Raw genomic sequence first — 23,322 nt, forward strand, 5'->3', positions numbered from 1 at the left:
CACGGCAGTCATTGATTGATATGGATGGTCATCTCCAGATTGATTATTGTAGAATCAGGACAGAATGAAAGGGCCCAGAGGAAAAATCAGCACCTGTGGTTGCACTGAAAACTGTCAGTGCTGACTGTGTATCACCAGGAGTTGTGTTCAGCTTACAGTACTTTCACCTCACAATCAATCCCGAGGCCTTTAATGAGTCAAGCAGTCTTTATTGGCGTGGATAATAAGACTATTTATAAAGTAAATTATTTCGGGATGGATTCTCTGGAACGGCGAAGAGCAGAAATGCATCTTTACCCTCACTGGGCATAGTATAAGGAATGACAGCCACAGTATTTTTTCACACCAGGGCCGTGTGCGTTGGCCATGCTTAACGTTAAGTCACTGCTCACAGAAAACAGGCACCGGAGGGAGGTTTGGAGGCAAACTCTCATGAAAATAACCCAACAAAGCGCAGGTGGATGGACCTGCTCGAAAAGTCACCTCAGCCCACGTGAGCAGCGCCACAAAAGTTGCTGCTTGTTTTCTTCCAGATTCTCATGGCAGCCTCGCCAGGATGTGACTGCAGCAAAGGGCCGGGGCTGTTGTTTGGGGATTTATTCCCTTGTTCTCAGAGGCAGGCACCAGAGGTTCCCCCGGACCGCTGAAAAGGACAAAAACCAGAAAACTAACGCGGTTGGACACCATCTGCTGCCCCCCTCCAGCCGGTTATCAATTCCCCCTGCCCAGCCCCGGACAGATGGTGCCCAGCCCCTCGCAGGCCTCATGAGGGATGGGACACCCCAATCCTGCGTGCGAGGGACGAGAAACGGGGGTGTTGCGAGCCGGGGCGGTGCGGGAGGAGGCTGCGGGGGCGATGCGCGCGTTGCAGGGCCGCTCTTTCGGAGCAGGGGGCGCGGGAGGGTGCGGCTGGGTCCTCCAGCCCTCCAGAAGGAGCTGCTCCTGCCCGGGGAGCGGGGCCGGGCGGGTGTCCTCCCGGGGAAGATGGAGGCGGGCGGCCGGGAGCGGTGAGAGCCGCGGGGCGCGATGTGAGTGCCGGCGGGCAGCGGAAGGAAGGGGAGGGTGGGAGCGGGTTTTAGGAGGTGGGGTTTGGAAACCTCCGCGGGCTGCCGCTTGCGATGACCCCGGGGGGAAGGAGGAGGAGGAGGAAAGGGGGGATCGGCTCAGTGAATGAATGGGCGGCGGCGGCGGCTCCCCTGCTCCATGGCTGCTGGGCTGAGCCGCGCCGCTGCCTCCCTTTCCCTCTCCCTCTCCCTGCCGCGTTTTGTGTCAGGCTCGCCCCGCTCGGAGCTCCCCAGCCATGTTCAACCAGCAGCAGTTCCAGCAGCAGCTGCTGCAGCTCCAGCACCTCCTCCAGCAGCAGCAGCACCACCACCACCCCCCGGCGCAGCAGGGAGGCCGGTAAGCGCCGCTACGCGAGGCCGGGGATCACGGGCCTGTCCCGAGGGAACCGCTCTCCTCCGCCTCCGGCCGAAGCCTGGCTCTGCGCCTGCCTTCCCCCGGCGGGGAAGGCGACAAAGGGAAACGGGGGACGGCGGGCGGGGGCGGACGAAGGCCCGGAGGTGTTGGGGGGGGGGGATGAGGGGTGTCGGACCGAGGGGCGGCGGCCCGGGCCGCGCTGTGGGGAGGCCGCGCCGCGGGGTGCTGGCCTGGCGGGGGTGCGTGTCAGCCATCCCTGAGGGCATTTAAACGGCACGGGGCAGAGCGAAGGGATAAAGGGATGCTCCGAGGCAGCGGCCTCCCTTCACCTCCCATCCTCCCCTCCCTCCCCGCCCGCGGGGGTTGGAGGGGGGGGGGGGTCCCTGGATAATGGAAAATGCCTTTTCTCTCAGAAATACACCCGTGCTCCTGGTTGAGCCGTGTTAAACGGGGACACGTGTTTCGTTATTGTATTTTTTTTACATGTATATTTCACCGATTGAACTTATGTTTTCTTTATTTTGTATTCCCTCCTATCCCACCTCCCCCCCCCCCCCCCCCCCCCCTCCGATCAGGATGGGGTCATTGGACGCTGTGCAACTTATGTGCTGTGGTACCACAGCTGGGGCTGTGCCTGAGTGGTGGGAAGGGGGGGGGGGGGGTGGGAAATGGCCATTAAAAATAAAAACCAAATGGTGTCTGCCAGAAACGGAGAGGCAAACAAGCAGGGTTTCCTAAAAAATAGACAAGGGAGAAAACAGCTGTTTCGGATGAAGTGGAACGGCCGTCCCCGATGAGCTGAGATTTATTGAGCTCATAAAAATGCTCCGAAATGCTGTGTTTAATTGCAGTCGCTGGGCCCTGTGAAGCCTTACGCTGTGGAAATTCACAGCAATGGGGTGTGATTTCAAGAGAAAGGCGAATTTTCTGATTTAATAAGTTACAAAAACGGCTTTATAAAGCGTCTGGTTTTGAGGAAAATGAGAGAATCTTTCTGTTCTGGAAGTATTAATCTCTCTAAATCGTCATCTTCTTTCTTTTTTAATCTCTAAAACTAACCCTTAACGTGCCAAAACGAGGCTGACTGAGAAGTAGCATGGAGAGCTCAGGTACCTCTCAAAGTATGATTTTTCCAGCATAGATTTCTTAGCTCTGAGACTGGAACAAATCTAACACAGCGAACGTGAAGATTTGCTGCTGTAAAATCTGTTAAGAGGTTGGGTTGTTGTATATATATATATATTTTTTTTTGTCAACATGGTTATTTTGATCCATATTTGTACCTCTTTACAGCCCTGACAGATTTAGCTGTGTCAGCAGGCGTTTTTTAGAGGAGGCCCTGACCTTGCTATTGCCTGCAGAAGTGATTGCCTGGAGAAATGCCTGCTGCTTCCCTCAGACTTTTGTCTCCTGCCTGCTCCACCCTCCTTGGGTCCGGAGAGTCCTTTTTCAGCACAGTTCTTCCTCCTCGTGTTTTAAATGCGAAGGCTGTGCTTCATTTTATCGCCCTGTTCTTGCAGTTAGGGGGCACCATTTACAATGATGACCTGTCTGGCTCGATGTGGGAGGTGTAGGTTTTGGAAAAGGTTCTTTAAGCTGCTGAGAACTCCCTGTTTTTCCCAACTTCTGTCATTGTTAAATGTAGCTGCTGATCTAGATCACTGGCTTTGACTGAAGAGCTGCTGCATAATGCTGTAGAACTGCAGTCGGCTCCTGGGTTGTTTTTTTTATGCTGCCTGACAGGCTCTATGTGGGCTTGGTGCTAAGGAGTTCTCTCTGACCTCGAATTTCTTGATAGACAATCTGTCAGCTCTGGAAATTCCAGGAGAGTGGAAGAAAGAGGATACAGTGTTGGTGTACAGTATCTTTTCATGCATGTATATGAGCATTTCAACTCATTGCTGCTCTGTTGTGTACTTGTCAGGTGCCTGAAAATTAGGGGTATGGTTCTGATTGGATTCTTATGAGTAATACCTTCTTCTTTTCCAGTGGTTTGCCGCCGCCGCCGCCGCCACCACCACAACAGCAACAGATGCTGAGCTTACGGGCAACAAATCAACCATCCCTACTCAATGCCAATCCTATGCTTCAGCGGGCCTTACTCATGCAACAGATGCAAGGTACTGTCGTTATGGGAGACGCTTGCTGCAGTTATTTAATCACTCTTCATGGACTGAAACCACAGTATGGCTGTTTCTTCCTTAACCATTGCAGTCCTTGCATTCAGCATTTTTTGTTTTTCGTCTTTTTCCCCTTCAAAATTGTACACATTACACATCATGGAAGTTCTTCACTTGATGAAAATCCCACGTGACTAAGTGCTCACAATTGAGGATAGCACTAGAAGCTACCAGGTTAATACTAAATACATACATTGGGAAAGGATTTTCTCATAGAATTGGTGGAAAGAATATTTTTTATCAATATAGTTAGAAAAATATTTTTTTTTTTCCCTAAGTCTACTTGTCTCATTTGGGAGACTTCATTTATTTCATTGTCTCTTATGTATATGCTAACCTTGTTTGCAGAAATAGCTGCTTGTCTTTGTCCAAGCTTAGTGGAGTGCAGACAAATGAAGTACGTTGTGGTGAAAGGTGATTTAGGTTTCAATTGTGTGAAATTTTGATTCCCTGAAATGACTGCCATTTGTATGAAGTGTAGTATCACTGGTTTTCCATCACTGTGTTTCCACAAGTTGATTTTTTGGTTCATTTTCAAAACAAATTTATGAAGCTGCCTTAATAAGAGCACTGCTAACATAAGGATATGAAAATAAAAACATAGCTTTTTTCCTAATATCTTAAACTAACAGCTGTCTTCAACACAGAAGATCAGTACCTGGGACAGTTTTAAAGTGCCTCCTTTAGGTGAATGCCTTGAATTTTTGTCTTATGTATGAATTGTGCCCATATGTGTAGACAATAGATTTATTCTGCATATTGTTAACTTGCCTTTTGTTCTCTTGCCCATTTAATAGAGGGCTCTCTAGTGACTCCAGTGGCTCTCTGTAGATCTCTGTCAGGTCGTAGGGAAACTGACAGTAATAAAAAGCAAACCATACCATGCACATACAGTGCATGTTTGTTGCAAAGGAAAAGAAGCCTGATGAAGAGCCAGTCATTCTCCTTCCAAATACATTGGTGTTCGCATAGCCTGGCCTTTTCTCTCAAGTGAAATCTCTTATTGAGAAGTTGTATTTAAATAGCATGCCAAAGACCTCAGGCAAATTAGATATGAAAACAGGACAAGGTTTTTTAATGAGCACTCGGCAGCACTTTGATTTAGCGTTTTTCCTCTCTCTTTTCAGCTCTACGTGCTGAGTTGAGTTCTGACTTCTCTTTCGGTGACTGCACCAGCTAGCTGTGGGTAGTGTGTAGTACAGATGTGGTGTTCAGTGTGGTCCTTCTTAGGGATCTGATTTTTATTATATTTTTTGCCATTTCAGGTTTGGGTTACGTGTAAGAATATCTGATGCTGTAGTAGTTCTGAACCTGGGAGACATTGGGATGAATAATTCATTGTGCATGGCTTCAGCAATAGGAATAGGGAAGAATAAACACTCCAATTGAAATATATGTATGGTTCTTTAAAGGAAGTAAAGCAAGAGCAGGAGATGATTTCTTGCCTTATAGGTTATTTTCTTTTTAAATACTGCTGTGTGTTTTTACAATGAGAGATCATTTATGCTAAGTAGTAAGAGATTAGATTAGTTCTGAAGAGGGACATGAAGGAATGCTTCCTGTTGTGTTCCAGGCTTTCAACAGCGTAGCTTGACTTCACATTTTGTGTGCCTCTCTCCAAACTTCTCTGGCTTGTTTTAACAGCTGCTAAACAGTCAGACTATGCAGTAATTCAAGTGAGAAGTAAAAAATTGCAGTGTGAGTCCAGGTTCCCAGTATGGTGGGCAGATTCTGAGGGTGTGGCTGAGCCATCTGTGCGCTTCCATTCCCTCACCCCCTGAAATGGGGTTAGCAGGGACCACCTTCGTTAGGAACTCTTGAGACTTAGTAGTCTGTGGATGCTGAGAAACACTGTTCAGAAAGCAGAGCATTATAATTGGAAATGGCAGCTTCTCAAGTGTCTGAGTTCAGGTTGACATGTCGAGCTTGTATGATAACTGGATGGCAGAGAAGACTGAAATCTCTTGTTTGAAAAGTCTGGTGGTGTTTTCAATGAAATGCTTTTGCTGGCCCATGTTAAATAGCAGCCACGCCATGGTGTGAGCTGCCAGCTGCACAAACGTGGGATGAATTTTCCCCTTTTACTGAGAAATTCTGTAAAACGATACCCTGCTTTGTTGCAAACACAAGTACTAGCGTGCTCAGATCAGATAATTGCTCTAATGATCTTAGCCTGCAGGGACAATTATAATTACATGGCTCAATATATAGTAATAGTTGCTATCACATCAACTTGTTCAATGGGGACTAAAAAGGGTAAAGCACAGAGCAGTCATACAGCACCTGGGGAGGGACACTGTCTTGTGTGGATGAGCCCTTCCCTTCTCCCTCCTGTGTATATGGGGGTAAGATTTTCTCTCTCCTTTGCGTGCTGCAGGGTGCTGATGTGCTGTGTGTTTGCATTTGTAGGAAACCTGCGTGGATTTAACATGACAGCCCCAGCACTGCAGCAGTTCTTCCCTCAGGCTACGAGGCATTCCCTCCTAGGGCCACCACCTGTTGGGGTCTCATTAAAGCCGACTCGTTTGGGCTTCCCCAACCTTCCCTTCCAGCGGCAGAACCGGATGTTTCGCAAGGTAGGCTCAAAGCTTCGGACCATTTTGGGGTTCAGAGCTCCTTTTGCACTTAGAGTAGTTGACTGTATTGTAGATAAAGAAGAAGGAGAAAGGAGAGAGCCTTACAGTGAGTTTGCACCGTGCTATTGGCAAAGAAATGGAGAAACGAGTCCGTCCCTAAGGTTCTTGTTGTCTGTATTTACATTTAGGATGCAAAAATTTCTTGTCTGTATTTGTCCAGGACAGATAATTTCTCATAGCAGAACTGTTTAAGCATAAAAGAAAAGGAAACTTTGGAATTAACATCTTCAAAGTAATGGTCATAAAATACGCTTTGCTCTTTGAAGGCCAGACTTTTCACCCCTTTAGCCTTCCAGAGCTGTTTGTTGATCTCAAAAGACTTGCTGCTACCATGGATATGTAACACTGCCTTTTTGGGCTGCTTTTTTTTCCCTTTTTAAAGATAAGGGTCACATCTGTTCATATGGGTTTCATAACATTTAATTTCTGAACAATTCTTAATGCTCTGGAGAATGTTTCAAAAACCAAACATTCCCACCTTCCACTGTTAAGACCTGTTTTGTGTCCTGGAGACGGTTCTCAGATTAATTGATCAGTGTTCCCTCCTCTTAGATTAGCATTTGCTTATCTCTTCCTGCTTTGTCAAAAAGATGTGCTGGATAAGGTAGACTTCCACACTTGGACTGTGCCTTCTCCTGAGACTCTCTGCCTGTTGCAGGACTTCCAGAGGGTCCCTGACAGGAAGCGGGAGCTTGATGCAGGTTCTTCATCTCACATGCACGGTGATGAGAAAATAGAATTTAGAGGGGAATTGCGAGCAGGATCAGAGCAGAACAACTCTCTATCCACAGGTAAGAGTGAGCCTATAGTGAAACAAATGCTTCTAGATTATAAACTCCTCTTGGCTACTCCTGCAGCAAAGACTGGAGGCAGCTTTAGTCTTACCTTTCTCTCTAACTGTAAATACCAAAATTAACCATCACAGCCCCCTGCTTTTGGTGCTTTTAAAATATCTAGGTAAAAAGTATATTTTTGGTGTTTATAAGCCTGCCCCATATCCCTGGCATGGAAGGCTCTTCAAAGGCACACTGACAGTGAGCTTCTTTTAAGATGATGGAAGAAAAAAAAAAACTGGTTTGAAATTCAAGCCTCCATGTGGCCTTGACCATGCTGAACTGAATGTCTTACAGAGTCAAACACCTGAAACAGAACCAGTTGCAATCAACATGCTGAGGAAAAGTTGACTTAAGCAGTACTCCAGCTGTCAGAATAGAAGCTGGCACTGAATCTCATAGGATATTCCCACTTTTGTATTGTGATTGAAAAGTGCATAACCTGAAAATGCAGGCACATGGTGAGGTTGTGGCCAGTGTGTGTATGGTGGGGAAAATTACCTGGTGAGATGGTTGTTTTCAGATGGCCATGTCACCTGGTTAATGGTCTATGGTCTGTGCTCTTGTCACCTTGGTACAGGACAAAGACTCACTAAGTAGACATAAGCGTAGATTTCTTACTGGACCACACCTCTTACACTCACATCTGCAATAAAATTCAAATCTCTTATGTCATTATTAATTTATTTTATTATTCAGCCTTATCACTACAGTTCTCAAGTTCAGAATAAGCAAATGTGTATTATTATTTGCTCTAAAATAGTTTTATAGGCGTTGGCCATTCACTTAGGGGACATGCTTAGGGTGGCATGGTCTGCTTTGCTAAGGAGATCTTCTGTGTTCCTGCAGAACCAAGAACTCCAGCAGAAGCTGTGTTGAACACTGAGCCTGCAGCAAAAAGACTGAAGAGGTATTTACTGAATGTGATATTGAAACAGTTACTCTCTTTAGCACTATTGTCTAATTTTGTTTTCCTGCAATTAGGGCAGTAGTGTACTGGCCTGATGATCCAGGGTGTTTGTAGGGGTCTCTACTGTAGGTGACACAAGGGTAGGAATGAAAAATAAAAGATATGTGTTATGCAAGTGTTCAACAAAGTAATGCTTGCTCCTGTGTTCTCCTGCCAGAATTCTTGTAAGAAGCAGAGAGAGCTTTACTATTCTGAGCTATTTATCTTAATTTTCTTGCCTAAGTGCCATAAGGGGAAATGAACAGCCAGGTATCAGCAGAGAGGAAAGGCCTTGGGATGTGTTAGGTTACGGCAGGTGTAAGAGAACATAGGTTTTTTTGAGGAATGGGAAAGGGAAGGGAATCAGTACTCCCTAGTATTCAAGCCTATATTCAGGAGTGTTGCGTTCTGTATCCCTTCTGCAAAGATTCTCTTGCCAGTACCCCTGTCTGTTGGGTAAAAATAAACAAAGGCAATCCTATTATCTGCAAGGGCCTGCATAACACGCAGGCTGGCCATTGCAGGCCTGTCTTGGCACCCCATGCATTCCAGAGGGTGCAGGAAGAAGCAGACAAGGCTGTATTGCCATCTAGCGGGAAGGCACGTTACAGAGCTCCTCGTGCCATCTGTACAGTGCTGTACCTCTTCCAGAACTGTCACTGTTAGCTATTGCAGGGGGAGAACGGGAAGGAGTGAATAAAGATTTCTGGAGGCACTGATTTGAGAATTCTCCAACATATGTTAATGACTGTGAGTCAGGGCTCCTGGGTCCTCTTATCTTCCCTGTTAACAATTCACTGCGTGGTTCTGGACAAGTTTCTTCACCTCTCTGCTTTCCCATCCGTAGATTAGAGATTAATGGTTAGCTTCAGGGAGAATATTTCAAGATCACTTTGATGTTTCGATATTACTTTCATCATGTAAAACATTAAAGGGTGATAAATATTATGTGAGCAGAGACCATTGTGAATTATGGACTGTGAACTAGCAAGAGAGTGAATAAATTCAGTTTAGGGTATGTCAAATGCTTTTGAGCGTATGTTTTGTTAATCTGTTTGCTTAATTCCATTTTAATTACATTAATATTTAGTAGGTATTAATCAAAGTCCTGTTACATGCAGTAAAAAAAGTGTCAAGGCTGAGGAATGACAGATCTCACTGCGGCAAACCTGCTATGGGGAACATCCTTTCCAAAGCAGTAGCTGAGGAGTGCCAGATTTGATTCATATCTTATGGCTGGTATTTAGTTGGAATATATGACTCCGTAGCTTTTTTGAAGTGTTTGTTTACTTTGAATGAACAGATGATGGATCTCTGAGAAAAATAGTTTACTGTTCTAATGTTGCCTTTCACAGATGAGGATAGGTCCCCCCCACTTCGTGCCACACTTTTATTTCTTGTTTCATCATTCCATTTTCCATTGGCCAGGAATACCAGCCTCCTCCTTCACTTCAGGTTTTTCCCACTTCTGCTTTTTCTCCTAAATGCCATCTGTATGCCTGGAACAGCATCCTCATTCCAGTGTGGAAAGCACTCATCTTCAAATCCTCCTTGAACACCCAGTTCTTCTAGCATGGCCTGACAAGTATCCATATAACACCATTTCCTTCTTGGCTCCTGCTTGCAATGGCTTTTGCTTCCCTAGATTGCTCCCTAGACTTTCAGTTTAAACTGCAAACCCTTGCCCTGGAGTGCTGGCACCATCTGTGTGTGGTATAGTGTTGAGCCTGTTGGCAGTACTTGACAAATAATGTTAATGCCAGCCACTCTTTGTTTTCTTCATGCTTGCACTGCCCAAACTCTGCTGCATATTTATAGCTGTGTAACCCAGTTACATTATCACTTATCAATCTGATAAATTACGTGATACTTGTGTATTTTGATCGCAGGATTCAGTACCTGCACAGTCTGGATTCTTGTCTGTGCAGAATGTGCTGCTCCCTGTTGGCAGAAGGATGCCGGCAGGTGGGATATTGGGCTGGCCTGAAAGAGAAGGCATTCAAACCATGGTGAAAGTATTATCTTTATGGGGAAAAAAATAGAGGAGAGAAAGATGTAAAGTACGCTCTGTGCCCTCTGCAAGTCAGCTTGTGTTTTTTCTCAGTGATCTCCTCAGGATCTTTTTTCTCCTTAGCAGATCAGTAGCACCAAAGCAAACAAAGCAAAATCGTTTGATGTCTGTCTCGTAGAGCTCCACTGCCCCCAAAAGCAGAACTGTAGGGACTCTGGAATTAAACGCTATTGAAACAAACAGAGCAGGCAGTTATGATGAAATCCCATTGAAATATAATTGAGAAACTGTTCAGTTCTGACAGGTCTCTGTTCCCTCATGCACAAGAGCAACCTGGAGTGATGTCCAGGTACTGCAGCTTCCCTGCAGGTCGCCAATCAGGAAAGGAATGAGCTCTCAGAGCTCTTACTAAGAATATTTTCTGAGCTTATTTCCCTGCTTATTTCCCTGCAGGCCTCACTCAGAAGAGGGCAGTGATTCAGAGAATCAGTTCTAACTTTCTTGTCCAAATTACTTGGTTGCTGTTTCTGAATCTGTTCTAGAGTGCCATTCTCCATTGTTTTCATTCATTTCTGCTGAATCTCTGCTTGCAATACACATCCAGTAGCTTTCTGATTTGGGGGATTTAGTGGAGAGTGTGATAGCCTAGATTCCAGCCTATGCATTTGTCTTCTGAATCTCTTGGTCTATAACATTGCAAATAAGGTTGTTTTCTTGATGTCTTTTAAGTGTGACTGAAGAGTCTGCATTAGAGAATGCAGCAGGCAGCAAGGAAGAGTTGAGCACCCATGTCCAAGCTGATGGTGAGTTCCTGGGCACCATGATCTGTATTTTTAGGACACTCCCTGCCTGAGCTGCATTTCACATTCAGCATCTCTAGATCCTGTGAGTCTTCAGAAATGTCCTCCCCCACATAAAGGGTGGGGAAAGGAGGAGAAGATGTAGGAATCATATCCAAACATAGTCCTCTAAAAGCTGTTGCTGTTGCCTAGCAAATGCAAATGATGAGAAGAATTTCCCCTTTAACAGAGCTTATTTGGAAACAGGTTTGTAAGCTGGGCTTATGGCCAACGGCATTGTGAGGAAAGCTCCCTGACTTCATTCACCTGCTGCTTTGTTTTTTGTGGTTTTTTTTCTCATGGCTATTTTGATTTAAGGCAGCTGAAAAGACTCTCTGTCCCTAGGTACAAATAATGTAAAGCAGTACGCAGCTGAAAGTCTCTCTAAAGAGAGGAAATTCTCTGAGGAACCAAAGGCTCCTGAGGTGAGTAGATGCTGTTCCATGCAGGCTGGGGTGGTACAGAACATAAAACCTCCTACTCCATCCCAGAGATGCCCGTTGCCACTGGGAACCAGATGGCACCCACGTCTGGAGCTCTGTCTCCTGCTGTAAGCTGTTGTCCCTGGCAATAAGGCATAATATGTCTGCAATTATTGTGCAGTCTGCTTTGACTTGCTGCTTCTGTGCCTCTGCTAGCCTGTACCTCACCTACTGCTGCCTGTTTGTGGATGCTGGGGTCTGCTAAGAGTTCAGTACTCAGACGGAAAGATGGAAGGATGAATTGAAAGAACCATTTAAAAAAAGTCTGTATTAAAGGGACATGGCTAAAAATACACCTTTTGTTGCTGAAGAGTAAATGTAAAAAAAAAACGGGGTGATGGTGGTAGATGTGCAGCTGCTATGGAACTTGCCATTGCAGCAGACATGAGCAGACAGCAGGAGTCTGTGCTTCTGAAAGGCATCTTGGAAAAAGTGAGGCATGGGTGAAGCTAGCAACCTGAGAGCCTTTTACATGAAATCCCTTGCCCATGTGCTACATGTTGAACCAGATCTTTCGTTGTTTAAATCTGCAAAAACAGATAAAGATTAACCCATTGTATGGATCAGGCTCAAGTCTTCCTTTGCTGGAGACATTTGTGGCTTGGTGGTGTGATTAAATATGTCATCCTGTCCTTATATGAGTTTCTTCCTCTGTCAGATGTGATTCTGAGCTTCCTTTTGTTCTGCAGGGAAGTATGATAGTGTTCCTTACCAAGGAACCAAACAATGTTTATCTTCAGTAAGTGGATCGTACACTGTACTGAGACTGAAGAAACAACCATTTGTACTACTAGGCCTGGTGCTATGACGCAGGGATTTCTGATCTAGCAGTGCTGGGAGGAGAAGCATATTGTGAGTCTCATCAGTCTCCTGTGGATTCCAGCTTAAATGCACTTTCTTAAGGGGTAGAGAGCTTAGGGCACATCTAAAATGCAAGTATTTATTTTTAGTGTCTTCTACTGAGAGTTTTGACTTAATCTCGACTCCTTCTTTTGGCAGGTGTTGAGCTCTGGAGGTTCACTGAAAGTGACTATCCAGCAGAGCAGTGAGAGCAGAGCTATCAGTACAACAGCTCTGAAACCAGGGCAGTGGACCTGCGAGATGGGCACAGCTGATGCCAGCCCTGAATCAGCCCTTAAATTCTACTGTTACATCTGCAAGACCAACTGCTGCAATCAGCAGGTATAAATCCACAGGTCTGACTGGGATGGATGGTCAAGAGAAGTGAACGGGGTGGCCAGCTGCCATGGGGATCATCGTGCATCACGAGACTTGTTAGCCAGAGAAGCATAAAAAAATGATGACAAGCATGCAGATAAAGCAAACCCCTTCTGAGGAGCTGGCAAGCAACCTGCTAGGGAACAAGTGTGGGTGGATCCCCAGGCAGCCGTGATCTTAAGCTTTTATACCATTTCATTGTTACACAGCATTTAAGAGAATGGAAAGCGTAGCTCATGCCTGTTATTATTCTGTATTTTGAATATTTTTAAATGGATCTTTCTCTTAACCTTTTCTTAGAATTTCCAAGCCCACATGGCTGGAATTCAGCACCAGCAGCGACTTGGGGAGATTCAGCACATGAGCAATGTTTGTTTTGTTTCACTACTGCCTATGGTGAAGGAGCAGAAGTTGCTGGCAGAGAAAGATGGGTGAGTGTTGGTCTGAGGTAGCAAATACAATCCCAGCAAGGATCTACATGAGTTCCAAAATTCCTCAGTGCACCAAGGTGCCCCTGTGCTCCAGGATAACGTACAAAATCCCTCTTGCTTCTGAGGCCTTAGCCTGCTTTGGGCATCTTCCTTCCTGATAAAGGATAGTATTGTCAACTGTGACATGGTATTTAGTTCTTAATGCAGTAGGTCACATTGGAGAGTTGTTCTAACTGGTGCCTTTCTGTCAACATGGGCTATATTCCCTATGTAAGGGGCTGGAAAATGAAAAAGATAAATCCAAGAATGTAAAATTAGCGATACTGAGGAAAATAATGCTGAAACAAATTGCACATTGCAGTGTTCCATGGGGAATATAAAAAGTTATGACCTACAGATGTTTCTGTTGTCACTTCAGAGAGACCCAGCAGCGGTGGTGTAACACTTGTCAGATACACTTCACAGGGGATCTGATCAAACATCGCAGGACCCAAGAACACAAGGTAATGACCACAGCACAGATTGCTCCTTTGCACTGACCTTTTGTGGGTGCTGAGTTTGTGTCTAGCATCTCCTACTCCCCAAGCAGCAAGAGAAGGATGACTGGAGAGATGCACAAAGTTCTGCTCTTAACACTTAGTGAGGGCACTGCCATGCTGCCCTACCGCCTATGATCACTGGTATAGGTTTGAACTTCCAGCTGTCATGCTATGCCAGTATGGCCTGAAGCACCTCTGGTTTAATCCTCTACTTTCTAAATAAGCATGGTCTACTGTACTTACCTAACCAATGGAATGGAGGAATTGGTGGGCAGCCTCTAAGTTTTTGAGCTAAAGTTTAGGCAGACCACTGTATTATTGTGTGTGTATTTGGTTCCTAGGGAAAAACTGCTAGACAGCTTTTCATAAAACACATTTGTTTTGCCATGCACATTTTCCATCACTTTCACGGATAGGAGCTAGTGATCCCTTTCTCCTGAAAATAAGACACTTTTTTTTGTGATTTGTCTGTTTTAGACACAGGACTATAACCGTTCTACCCAAGATTTAGCTGTATTTCTTCAGAGTGACTTTCTTCTCTTGTGACTGATGGGTCTTCCCCTCTCTCTTTAGCTGGCCAAACGCTCACTTCGTCCTTTCTGCACTGTCTGCAGCCGCCATTTCAAGACCCCTCGCAAGTTCGTGGAGCATATGAAGTCCCCTGAGCATAAACAGAAAGCCAAAGAGGTAATGCTGCCTGAGTAGAGAGCACTGGAGGCAGCTCCAATGCAGATCAAGTTAGCTTTCAGCTCCCCTGACTACTGCAGGGATAAAGGGAAGGCATGCAGTTCTTCAAACCCTGTTTTTAAAGAAATTGTGTGGAAAAGGGGACAGGAAGCGGATATGTCTGCAAGCAAGATAGCTTTGTGCCTCTCTTGCAGTCCCATCTACTCATCAAATGCAGTCTGTTCAGAGTCTGGGGTCTTCTGTGCTTAGATGGAGAGTGCAGAGTTGATCTTTCTTTTCTGTATCTAACAGGTGAGACTGGGAGAGAAGGAGTTGGGCAGCCCAGAAGATTCAGAGGAGTTGATCACAGTGGATGCTGTTGGCTGCTTTGAAGATGATGAAGAGGAGGAAGAGGAGGAGGAAGAAGAGGAGGGAACTGGTGAGGGGGAAGACCTTGATGTAGTGCTGGTAGAGAATGAGGACTCTGCTGCCAAGCAGGTATGCCATGCAAATGAGGACTGATCTATCTGAGAACCTGCTGTGGGCTCGTGTGACTTTGGTTCTTGTCTGCTTGAGCTCAGGGTTTAGAGTCTAGTGCCACCCTGCAGCAGGAGCGTGAGGGCCCTGGAGTTCTTCTAGAGCACAGGACAGTGCAAAAGAGAATCAAACACTATGTGTGGATGCAGAAGGGTGTTTCTGTTGTGCTGTACAGCTCCTACTGGTATCTTCAAACATTACCTTGTTGTTGAGGAGCATAAGCAGTGTTTTTATTTTTTCAAGGGAACAAATTTCTATCAAAGACATTGACAGTCTCTTTGAATAGCCCAGCAGCAGCTTGGTCTCATGGCAAACATATGTGTGGAGGTTTATCTTGATAAATGCAATTTTCCCAGTAAAGAGCTGTGTACCTCTTCTTGTAACAGCTAAACTACTTCAGGCTCAGAATGTAAGGGCTGCTTTTAACCTTGCCATGAAGTAGCCTCTGACAATGGGTATCTGCCCCTAGCCAGATGTTATGCAACTCTGTCTCTGGTATACGAATCCTCTGTTTTGCTTCAGAGTTTACCAGAAAAATGGAAGGTAATTGACATAGATATGCTAGGCACTAATGCTCTTTTGGTTTCCAGACTGGGCTGAAGGAAGTGTCTTTGGAGGATTACAAAGGAAGTGAGAAGTATTGTCCAGATACAGCCTATGGTAAGCAAACACAGAAGCATTAAGGCCCACAGAATCTTCTCTGGCTGCATGCCATAAGAGAGGATGGTCTCTATCTGCTGCTGTTACAAATTCTTCGGCTATGTTGCTTCAGCATCTGCATCAGACTGTTGCAGGTCACTGCTGTGTGGAGAAGGGGCCAAGTTGCTCTCTAAACTGATGATAAGGATGTGATGGATGTTTGTCAGCTGCCTTTCCCTTTGAGGAAGAAATGGTGAGAGCCAGATATCTTACCAAGGCAGGAAACGGTGCAAATGGGATAGGAGTACTGAAGAAACTAGGTAGAAAATGAGGGATGCTCTGAAAAAATGGAGCCTAAAAGCATATTGATGAGAACACTTTCCAGCAGAAACGCAGCTTATATGGAGATACTGAACAGTACTGATGGCATCAAGCTCTCTGCCAGAGCCCAAACTGTGCATGTTTCCTCTGCTTCAGAACCCCCACATTCTACTTAGCGGTTATTCAGACATGTTGCTGGACTGGTGGGCAGTGTTGCCTCCAGATGGCTCCTTCTTGTCCCCACCTTGTAAGCGATTCTGACTTCAAACCTCTAATGGCCACTTGTATTGTGCAGAGGGCAGCTCTGCAGAGGCCGTTTTGTGCCCAAGGAGAGTGCTGCTTACACCAATCTTCCATATCGCTGTAACCTTCCACTGTCGTGTGGCAGATGGAATAATGATTCATGCTGTGAATGTTCTCTGCGTGTTCCTCTTGCGCGCCTGCTGTCTTCTGCTTGGTTTGATCCCATTACATTAGATCACATGTTCTCTGTAGTTTTCCATTGTATTCCTTTCCTTTTTTTCCCCTTAATGCTATGTGTAGTTTCTTTGCTCTGGCAGCCAGATTTCTCTCTGAATATCAAGCGCACAGCCATCCCATGGTAAGACAAGATATTCAGCAAGTCATCTTGCAAACCCCTCATTAACAGAAGCAAAGCTTTCCAATTTCCTTTCTTCTTCCCTCCTTCCCTTGTTTAATTTCCCTTTTAACATACTTTCGTTATTTTGAGTTCCATTCAATGTGATCTGTGATTTCCCTTCCCCTCCCGTTTCACAGGCCTGGATTTTCTGGTCCCCGTCGCAGGTTACCTCTGCAGGCTGTGTCACAAATTCTACCATAGCGACTCTGCTGCCCGGCTCGCACACTGCAAGTCCCTGATGCATTTTGAGAACTTTCAGGTTAGACCCTTTGGCGATTGCATGGCCTGGCATTTGTTACTACCCCTGTGCGTGTCTCTCCAGTGAATCCGCCACGTTAGCTGTCTCGTCTTCAGTTCATTTCCATCACCCTTGGTGTCCGTTGTGTCACAGCTTTCTCCTGATGTGCTCCGTGCTTGTCTCCCATCACCCCTTTAGATCCAAAACCAGTCCAGTCCTGCTTCCCAGCTACTGCTACTGTCATCTTGTTGCCCGTTTCTGGTTGGAAGTCTTCCTCAGAGTGTCTGATCTGTTTGCTGAACCTGTAGAGTCTGTTGTTCAGTCTAAGCCCCTTCTTTTCTTTGTTAGACAGATTACAGGTGGGTCAAAATGGCGAAAGAGCAAAACAGAAAGAGGCTATTCCTTTTAAAGAGAGCTGGTGCATATGCATCTTTCCATGCAGTACTACAGTGAGCACAGGAACAGCTCCTTTAGCCAAAATTTCAGGTGTGATTCATCCATGAAGGAGCCTGGTAAAATCAGATATTCACCTTACAAATCTGGAAATGTAGCAGCACAGTGCTCTGAGATATGGAAGCTATGAGCTGAAAGAGTCCATTTGGTCCTGACAGGGGTCAGCCTGCAACATGAAGTCAGTCATTCTGTCTGCAATGCTTTCCTAGAAACTCCTTAGCATAAATCTCTGCCAGCTGATGCTGTTCTTTTGCTTTACTGGTTTCACCTGAAGAAGCAGCATTGCCCCTTGTTGCTTCATATTTGGAAACTTTCCCTGCTGGGCTGTCTTGGAATGTGCCTCCATCATTCTGTCCTTGTTGGCTTGCTAGGGGTGAGGTGCCTGGATTAGTACCTTGAGGTGGGTGTGCAGGCCTTGCACTGGCTCTGCCCTTTCCTTTGCTTACTACTGCCTATGTGGGAGAGCAGTACTCCCTCACCCTGGAAAGAGGGGAGGCTCCCATGCTGACTTCACCTGCCAGCAGGCAAAACCTGTTTCCTGACCATGGATGTATCCAGATATTGTTGCATCTTAGAGTTCTCCTGCTAGTCTTTCAGACAGGTTAACTGTTCCAAATCAACCGTTGCGTCCTTCAGCAAGGGTTGGGGTTTCTGCAGAAGCCAGCACTTAGGAGCTGTGGATTTGGAATGGCAAATAGCAGGAGAAGCAGCTGTTCTTTAAGGGTTGCTCATCCTCTCCCACAGCTAGTCAGTTCTGGAATGAAGGAATTGGCCTTGCAGCTTTCCTGGCTTATTTTAGATCAGCATGGAGTGAAACTGCAGCAGCAGCGTGTATACCTTCTTTCTGGCCCATTTAAAAGCTGAAATCAGATACTCTTCAAATGGGCACTGGAGTGACTTAAAGGAATTATTTGAGGCAGAAGTCCAACCTTAAATATGTGCAGGCTAACAGCTATTCTGCTTGGCTGTGTCACAATGTGAGTGAAATCGTTTCCAATTTCAGAGTATTCTCATCAGAGTAGGCTCACAGAGGATTTGAAAGCAGAGAACTGTCTGCTGGTGGGGCAGTTCACAGCTTCACTCTGAAAACAAACTGGCACACTTGTGCCTGGTTAAATTTGGGTACAGTGTTATCACTTGACTCACTGTGTATCCAGTGTATTACAATATTACACATATCCCACTGTTTGAGAACGGGGAAAGAACAAGCCTGTGATGGTGTATTAAGTCAAATGTAAAGCTGTCTGTCTGGTGTGCTCTAATTCCACCCTGCAGGTTGCAGTAGCACTGCTTAGACAGTGGTGAAAGCCGGTGTGCTCAAAATAATGCTGTTGAATTGCAAGGGCTAATGCTAGTGCCAGTGCAAGGCACCTTTTGGCAGAAGGATGAAAGGGAGTTGATGGTAAAGGGAGCTGCTGTGGAAAGGAGCGTTGTGTCATTCTCTTACTTCATACTGCATCTGGGACTTCAAGGAGCAGGTTCCTGCTGCACGTTAGCTACACAGCATCACTGTTATTCTGAAACCCAGTCTTGCAGATGGCTAGTAGCCATTTTAATCTCCTTACAGACCCCTACTGGTTTATCATGGTAGCTAGCGTATGCCAACCTTTATTCTGGAGATAACCTCACTCCCTTGTCAGATGAGGATACTTGAGCTCTCTTAATATTCCTGTCAGCAGCTTTGCACAGATCATATCAGCAGAATTAAAAATCTGAAGCTTTCAACTTAAGTCTTGCTATGGCTGTTAAACATTAAACCACTCCTCTGTAGGTAAGGGCAGGGCATAGCCTCATGTACCCAGAGTGCGTGTCCAGTGTTAGGTCCTGGCAGCAGCTGGAGCAAGAGCTGTCACTTGTACTGTTGTATTACAAAGTCCTGAGCCTGACTGAGATCAACAGTTAACAGACGTGATTTTTGTCTCAGGAGCCACAGGTGTGCCATGCACTCACTCAGCACTAAGTAATTACATTTTTAATATCACTGCTTTTTCTCACAGGAGCTGACCTTTCACTGCTTGAAAGCCTCTGCAGCCAGGCCAGGAGACCGGCTCAGTCAGGTTGTGCCCTTGCAGAGTCTGTCACTCACCGTTGTTTTTGTACAGGTTTTCCTGGACCGGCTGCTGCTCGCTGCAGTGACAGTATCTGGCTGAATTTGTCTCTCACAGTGGTTTGTTTGTGTTTGCAGAGATACAAGGTAGCAAGGCATCGTGCCACAGCTGCCTATCCGGAGGCTCCCTTGCATTCCCAGGGCTCCGGCTCCCAGTTGCTAGATGATCAGAAACAGCCTCCTGCTACAACAGAAGATAGCAGCAAGAAGACGAATGCCAATCATGGGATAGACAAGGAGGGTACAGAGCTGTCAGCACTGCAGGAACAAGCTTTGAGGTCTCCAGAGGGTAAGGGCAAGCTGGCCACCGCTGTAGCAGAGAGCAAAAGCCTAGCCAGCGTGACTGATGTGTGTGGAATCACGGTTGTAGAAGAAAGCCTACAGGAGAGCAAATCCACTGCCACTTGTCCGCTCCCCGAAGAGAGCAGCGCCGCAGGCGAGTTGTTGGGACATGCTGTGTATGAGGAGGAGGAAGCCAATGCAGCCAGGCAAGGGGAAGGCACAGACTACTGCCAGGATCCAGGGAGCGGAGGGGGGTTGGGACAGAAAGAGGCATCAAATGTAGGCCAGGAGGCAGCAGCAGAGCCCTCCTCCCTAGCCAAAGGTGAGGCTGCCAGTCTTACCTCTGCTGGGTGCAGACGCTCTTCTAGGCGCAAACCCAGATAGAGTGGCCTTAAAGGGAGAGCCCTTTACACATGATATTTGCTGGAAATGTTTATTTTCGGAGTCTTTTAATAGAGCAAAAACCTTCAACTTTACTGCTGTTTTTATTTTAAGAATAAAATAAGCCTGGCTTTAGCGTGTCTAATATGGGATGGTGTTGATTATTACTTGTGTAGTTTGGATACTGCAGTTAGGTGGAAAGACTGCTTTGATTGTTGAAAGAAGAATGTAATGTGATTATTTTTCTTTTTCATAGGGGATATGGTTCATGAAGTAGATGGATGCAGACTTTAATTCCCATTTTCTTCCACTAAGAATACTCCGTAGTTCCTCTCTGCTTCCTTCCAAGGCAGAGAAGCTTATTTTTTGGGAGACTGTGCCCAATTCTGCTCTTCAGAATGGTTTTCTGTCAAAGATGCACACTCCTGGACCACTACTGTGTCCTAAGCTAGGCAAGAACGTGCATCTTGGTCATTTGCTAATACTATAAGGCTCAATACAGTCTGTTCTCATAGTGGAGACTCTCAGGAACAAATTTTGTTTCAACTGATTTTAATAAAACAGATTTCTTATAACTTCAACTTTCAAAAAAACTCCTTTAACCCTACAGAATAGAATAGTTCAGACTTGCTCCCCAGTGGTGGCACCAGGCCATCCTGACAAGTTCACAGAGTTTCAAACCAGAATGCTTGCTATTACTCCTGTCAAAATATACAGGGAGGGCTCTGCTCTCATCCTGTGCCAGGCAGAGCACCATATAATCACCAACTCAGTGGGGCAAACCAGGCTGCTCTGCCTCTCTAAGCCTGAGTCATCGATGGCAGCTCAAGGAGTTAGGTGGCTTCCAATTCTAAGTCAAAAACATCACCTTAGTAGCTCATCTCATCTGCCTGGAAGGGAACAGGGAAGTCCAGTGAAGTGGGACTACCTGTCAGTACTTACAGTGCATGTGAATAATGGGGAAGCTGTAGTTTCAAGTCAGGAGATGATCTATGGACCCCCCCCCCCCCCATCCAAGTCTTGACCAGAGTTACCACCAGAGAAAGCCTGGAGTCAGGACAGCCCCTGCCTAGTGTGCTTTGTGAGGGAAGGGGCTAGAGCTATAGCATTCCCCAGCTGGAGTCAGCAGAACAAAAGACCATGATCGTTTTTCTACCTTGTGAAGAGAGCTTCCTTGCAAACAACCTGCACAGCCTCAGGCTTTCTGCATCCAGCTTCAACCACGTTACATGGCTATTCTTGCATTAATGCTGGAAGCAAAAAGAGCCAAGTCTCCTGCACCCATCTGTGTGCACTTATCACACAGCTAAGGAAAACAGAACATGGAGGTGAATGGCTGGGCACTACCACAGGAAGGATTACGTCATGGGCAGGAGGTAACTCCTCAATTTTCTGATAAACCAGTGACCAGTAAATGTCCCCTTAGCAATCAGGTTGGTGGCCAGTGCACTAGACAGGAGGCTGTGGTCCCTGCATGTCAGCTCCCATGCTGTGCTGCTCGCTCTGCTGCTGGAACTCCAGGCGGGTCTGGCGGTTTGACTCCAGCAGTTCCTTCAGGCAGGCGTGGAGGTGATCGTTCTTCTCCTCCAGGTGATCCAAGCAGGAGCTGATCTGGTCCAGCATGGAGTTTATTGCTGCATATTCTAAAAGCAAGAGAAAGGAGAGGTTGTTCAATGCAGGTATGTTGTCGCTGCAGTCAGTGAAGGCAGTGGATGCTCTTGCAGAACACGCCCACAGCATTTTGGCTGTCTCTTACCTGCCACCATGTGGGTAAAGTAAAATGCAATGGAACGCTGCAGGTATTGAATTCACTTGTCAAATGAGACCAATGGGAGGCTGGAGAACTGGTAATAAGATCTAAGGCAAGTTACCTGTGGGCAGCACGCTCATTTCGGGCAGTCTGACAGCCTTTGATCTCATATGTAAATCGCTGACCGTGGTCTGATTACCGGTATGCAGTGATCCACGTATCAACAGGACCAAATCCCATGGGCAAGTTAGCAGTTAGAGCTGCCTTAAGGATCAACTTTCGTGATGAGGATGCAGGCATTCTGGCAGCATGTCCAAGCATTTACATTCTGTGAATTACATCCCTAAGGCTCCCAGGCTGGGATGTGACTCACGAAGGCCTCCCTGGGTTCAGACTGCCAACGCAGCACAGCCAGTGCTGTGCCTAAAGGTGTAGCAAGTGGCACCATCCTTTCCAAGGGAGGTGTGAAGCACTGAGTGCAACCACAGTGTTTTTGTGCACCGTTAAGACTTTGGGTAATGCGAGTTAAAACCAAACTAATTCAAAATAATCCTGACAGCTGGTCTCCTAGTTGATGTTTTATTTAAAGCATCTGTTTCAAGTGTTAGCTCCAGTACAATGGCATTTCACAGTGATGTGGATCAGCGCTGTTAATCAGATGGAGACAGCTGTGCTACTGCAATGAACGCTTTCAGATTGCTACAAGCAATATCCACGCAATCCTACAGAATACTACAAAGCCAGATTGGAAAACCAGACAAGATAAAGCTCTGCTAACACATTAGTAAGGAAGTGGATATCTAGCACCAGCTGAAACCCTGTGGTGTATTGGAAGGCCCAGGCAGAGCAGTGCTGTGCTCTTCCCTCCGAGCTGAGAGCAGCAGAGCCGGGCATGGCCGCAGTGCTGAGCGTTAAGGGGTGATGGGGAGGTGCTCACTTCACTCCTATGGGTGACGCTGGGGCTGCACCAAAGTCACTCGGCCCACCTCTGCCCCACTCGGTTACTACCCTGGTGTGTTTGCATGGAACTTTAACCAAAAGACATTGGCTGGGAGCACGGCAATCGCCTGGCTTACTCCTCTGACAAGAAAGGTGGCAAGAAATAGGGTTTCCTATTTGAGGTCGGGGAAAGCGATACACGGCCTCAGCTCAGCTCACCCAAGAAAGGCCTACAGCTCCAGCACGCAGCCCCAGCTCACTGCAGAACAGATAACAGCTCCATGGAGACCCACAGCACGCATCATCGCGGGCTGACCCTGAGCGGTGACCGCAGCCTCCAGGTTCGGCTGCACGGGGCCGGGCTGTGCCCCTCCTGAGCGAGCTCAAGGCCCGTTCTCCCCTGGGCCTCCCGCGACAGCCCTGCCCCGCTGAGGGAACCGCAGCAAATCCGTCGGCACGGGGGTTCCGGTGAGCACGGAGGGCCGCGCTGCCCGCACGCACCTTCCTCCCCGAAGCCGTCCCCGTCCTCATCGCCGCCGTCCCGCCCGGCGGGGCCCAACGCCACGTGCGGATCCCCGTTAGGCCCCGACATCGCCGCCGCCCTGCCGAGCGCCGGGCTGCCGGGAGGCGGGGCGCCCGGGGCCGCCGCTGGCCAATGGGGTGACGCGGTGCAGCGCGCGCGTCACGTAAAGCCTGTGCTTATCGGGTGGGGGGGGGAACTGTCGGGCGTGTCCCGTGAGGAGTCCCTGTAGCGCCCCGCAGTTCTGAGGCTGCAGCTCCGCCTTTGCTATCGAGCTCCTGTGAGGAGCGCCGTGGCGACGGTTCTGCGCAG

General features: G+C 46.9%; 2 protein-coding genes across 2 annotated transcripts; one reads left to right on the forward strand and one right to left on the reverse strand.

Moving 5' to 3' along the window:
• Window positions 1-955: 955 nt before the first annotated feature.
• Window positions 956-20,382, forward strand: CIZ1 (CDKN1A interacting zinc finger protein 1). Its single transcript, XM_040649295.2, has 17 exons — window positions 956-1,028; window positions 1,274-1,401; window positions 3,409-3,539; window positions 6,009-6,175; window positions 6,894-7,026; window positions 7,918-7,978; window positions 10,758-10,831; window positions 11,213-11,292; window positions 12,349-12,531; window positions 12,868-12,998; window positions 13,417-13,501; window positions 14,111-14,224; window positions 14,516-14,701; window positions 15,331-15,400; window positions 16,478-16,599; window positions 19,217-19,574; window positions 20,058-20,382. The coding sequence occupies exons 2-17, from the start codon at window positions 1,301-1,303 to the stop codon at window positions 20,093-20,095; spliced, it is 2,034 nt and encodes a 677-aa protein (XP_040505229.1). The 5' UTR covers window positions 956-1,028; window positions 1,274-1,300; the 3' UTR covers window positions 20,096-20,382.
• On the reverse strand, window positions 19,887-23,119 carry BBLN (bublin coiled coil protein). Its single transcript, NM_001197034.2, has 2 exons — window positions 22,992-23,119; window positions 19,887-21,444 (listed from the first exon to the last, which is right to left on the reverse strand). The coding sequence occupies exons 1-2, from the start codon at window positions 23,080-23,082 to the stop codon at window positions 21,251-21,253; spliced, it is 285 nt and encodes a 94-aa protein (NP_001183963.2). The 5' UTR covers window positions 23,083-23,119; the 3' UTR covers window positions 19,887-21,250.
• Between the last annotated feature and the right edge of the window lie 203 nt (window positions 23,120-23,322).

Source organism: Gallus gallus, chromosome 17 (genome assembly GCF_016699485.2).
Source record: "Gallus gallus isolate bGalGal1 chromosome 17, bGalGal1.mat.broiler.GRCg7b, whole genome shotgun sequence".
In the NCBI taxonomy this organism is placed as follows: Eukaryota; Metazoa; Chordata; class Aves; order Galliformes; family Phasianidae; genus Gallus; species Gallus gallus.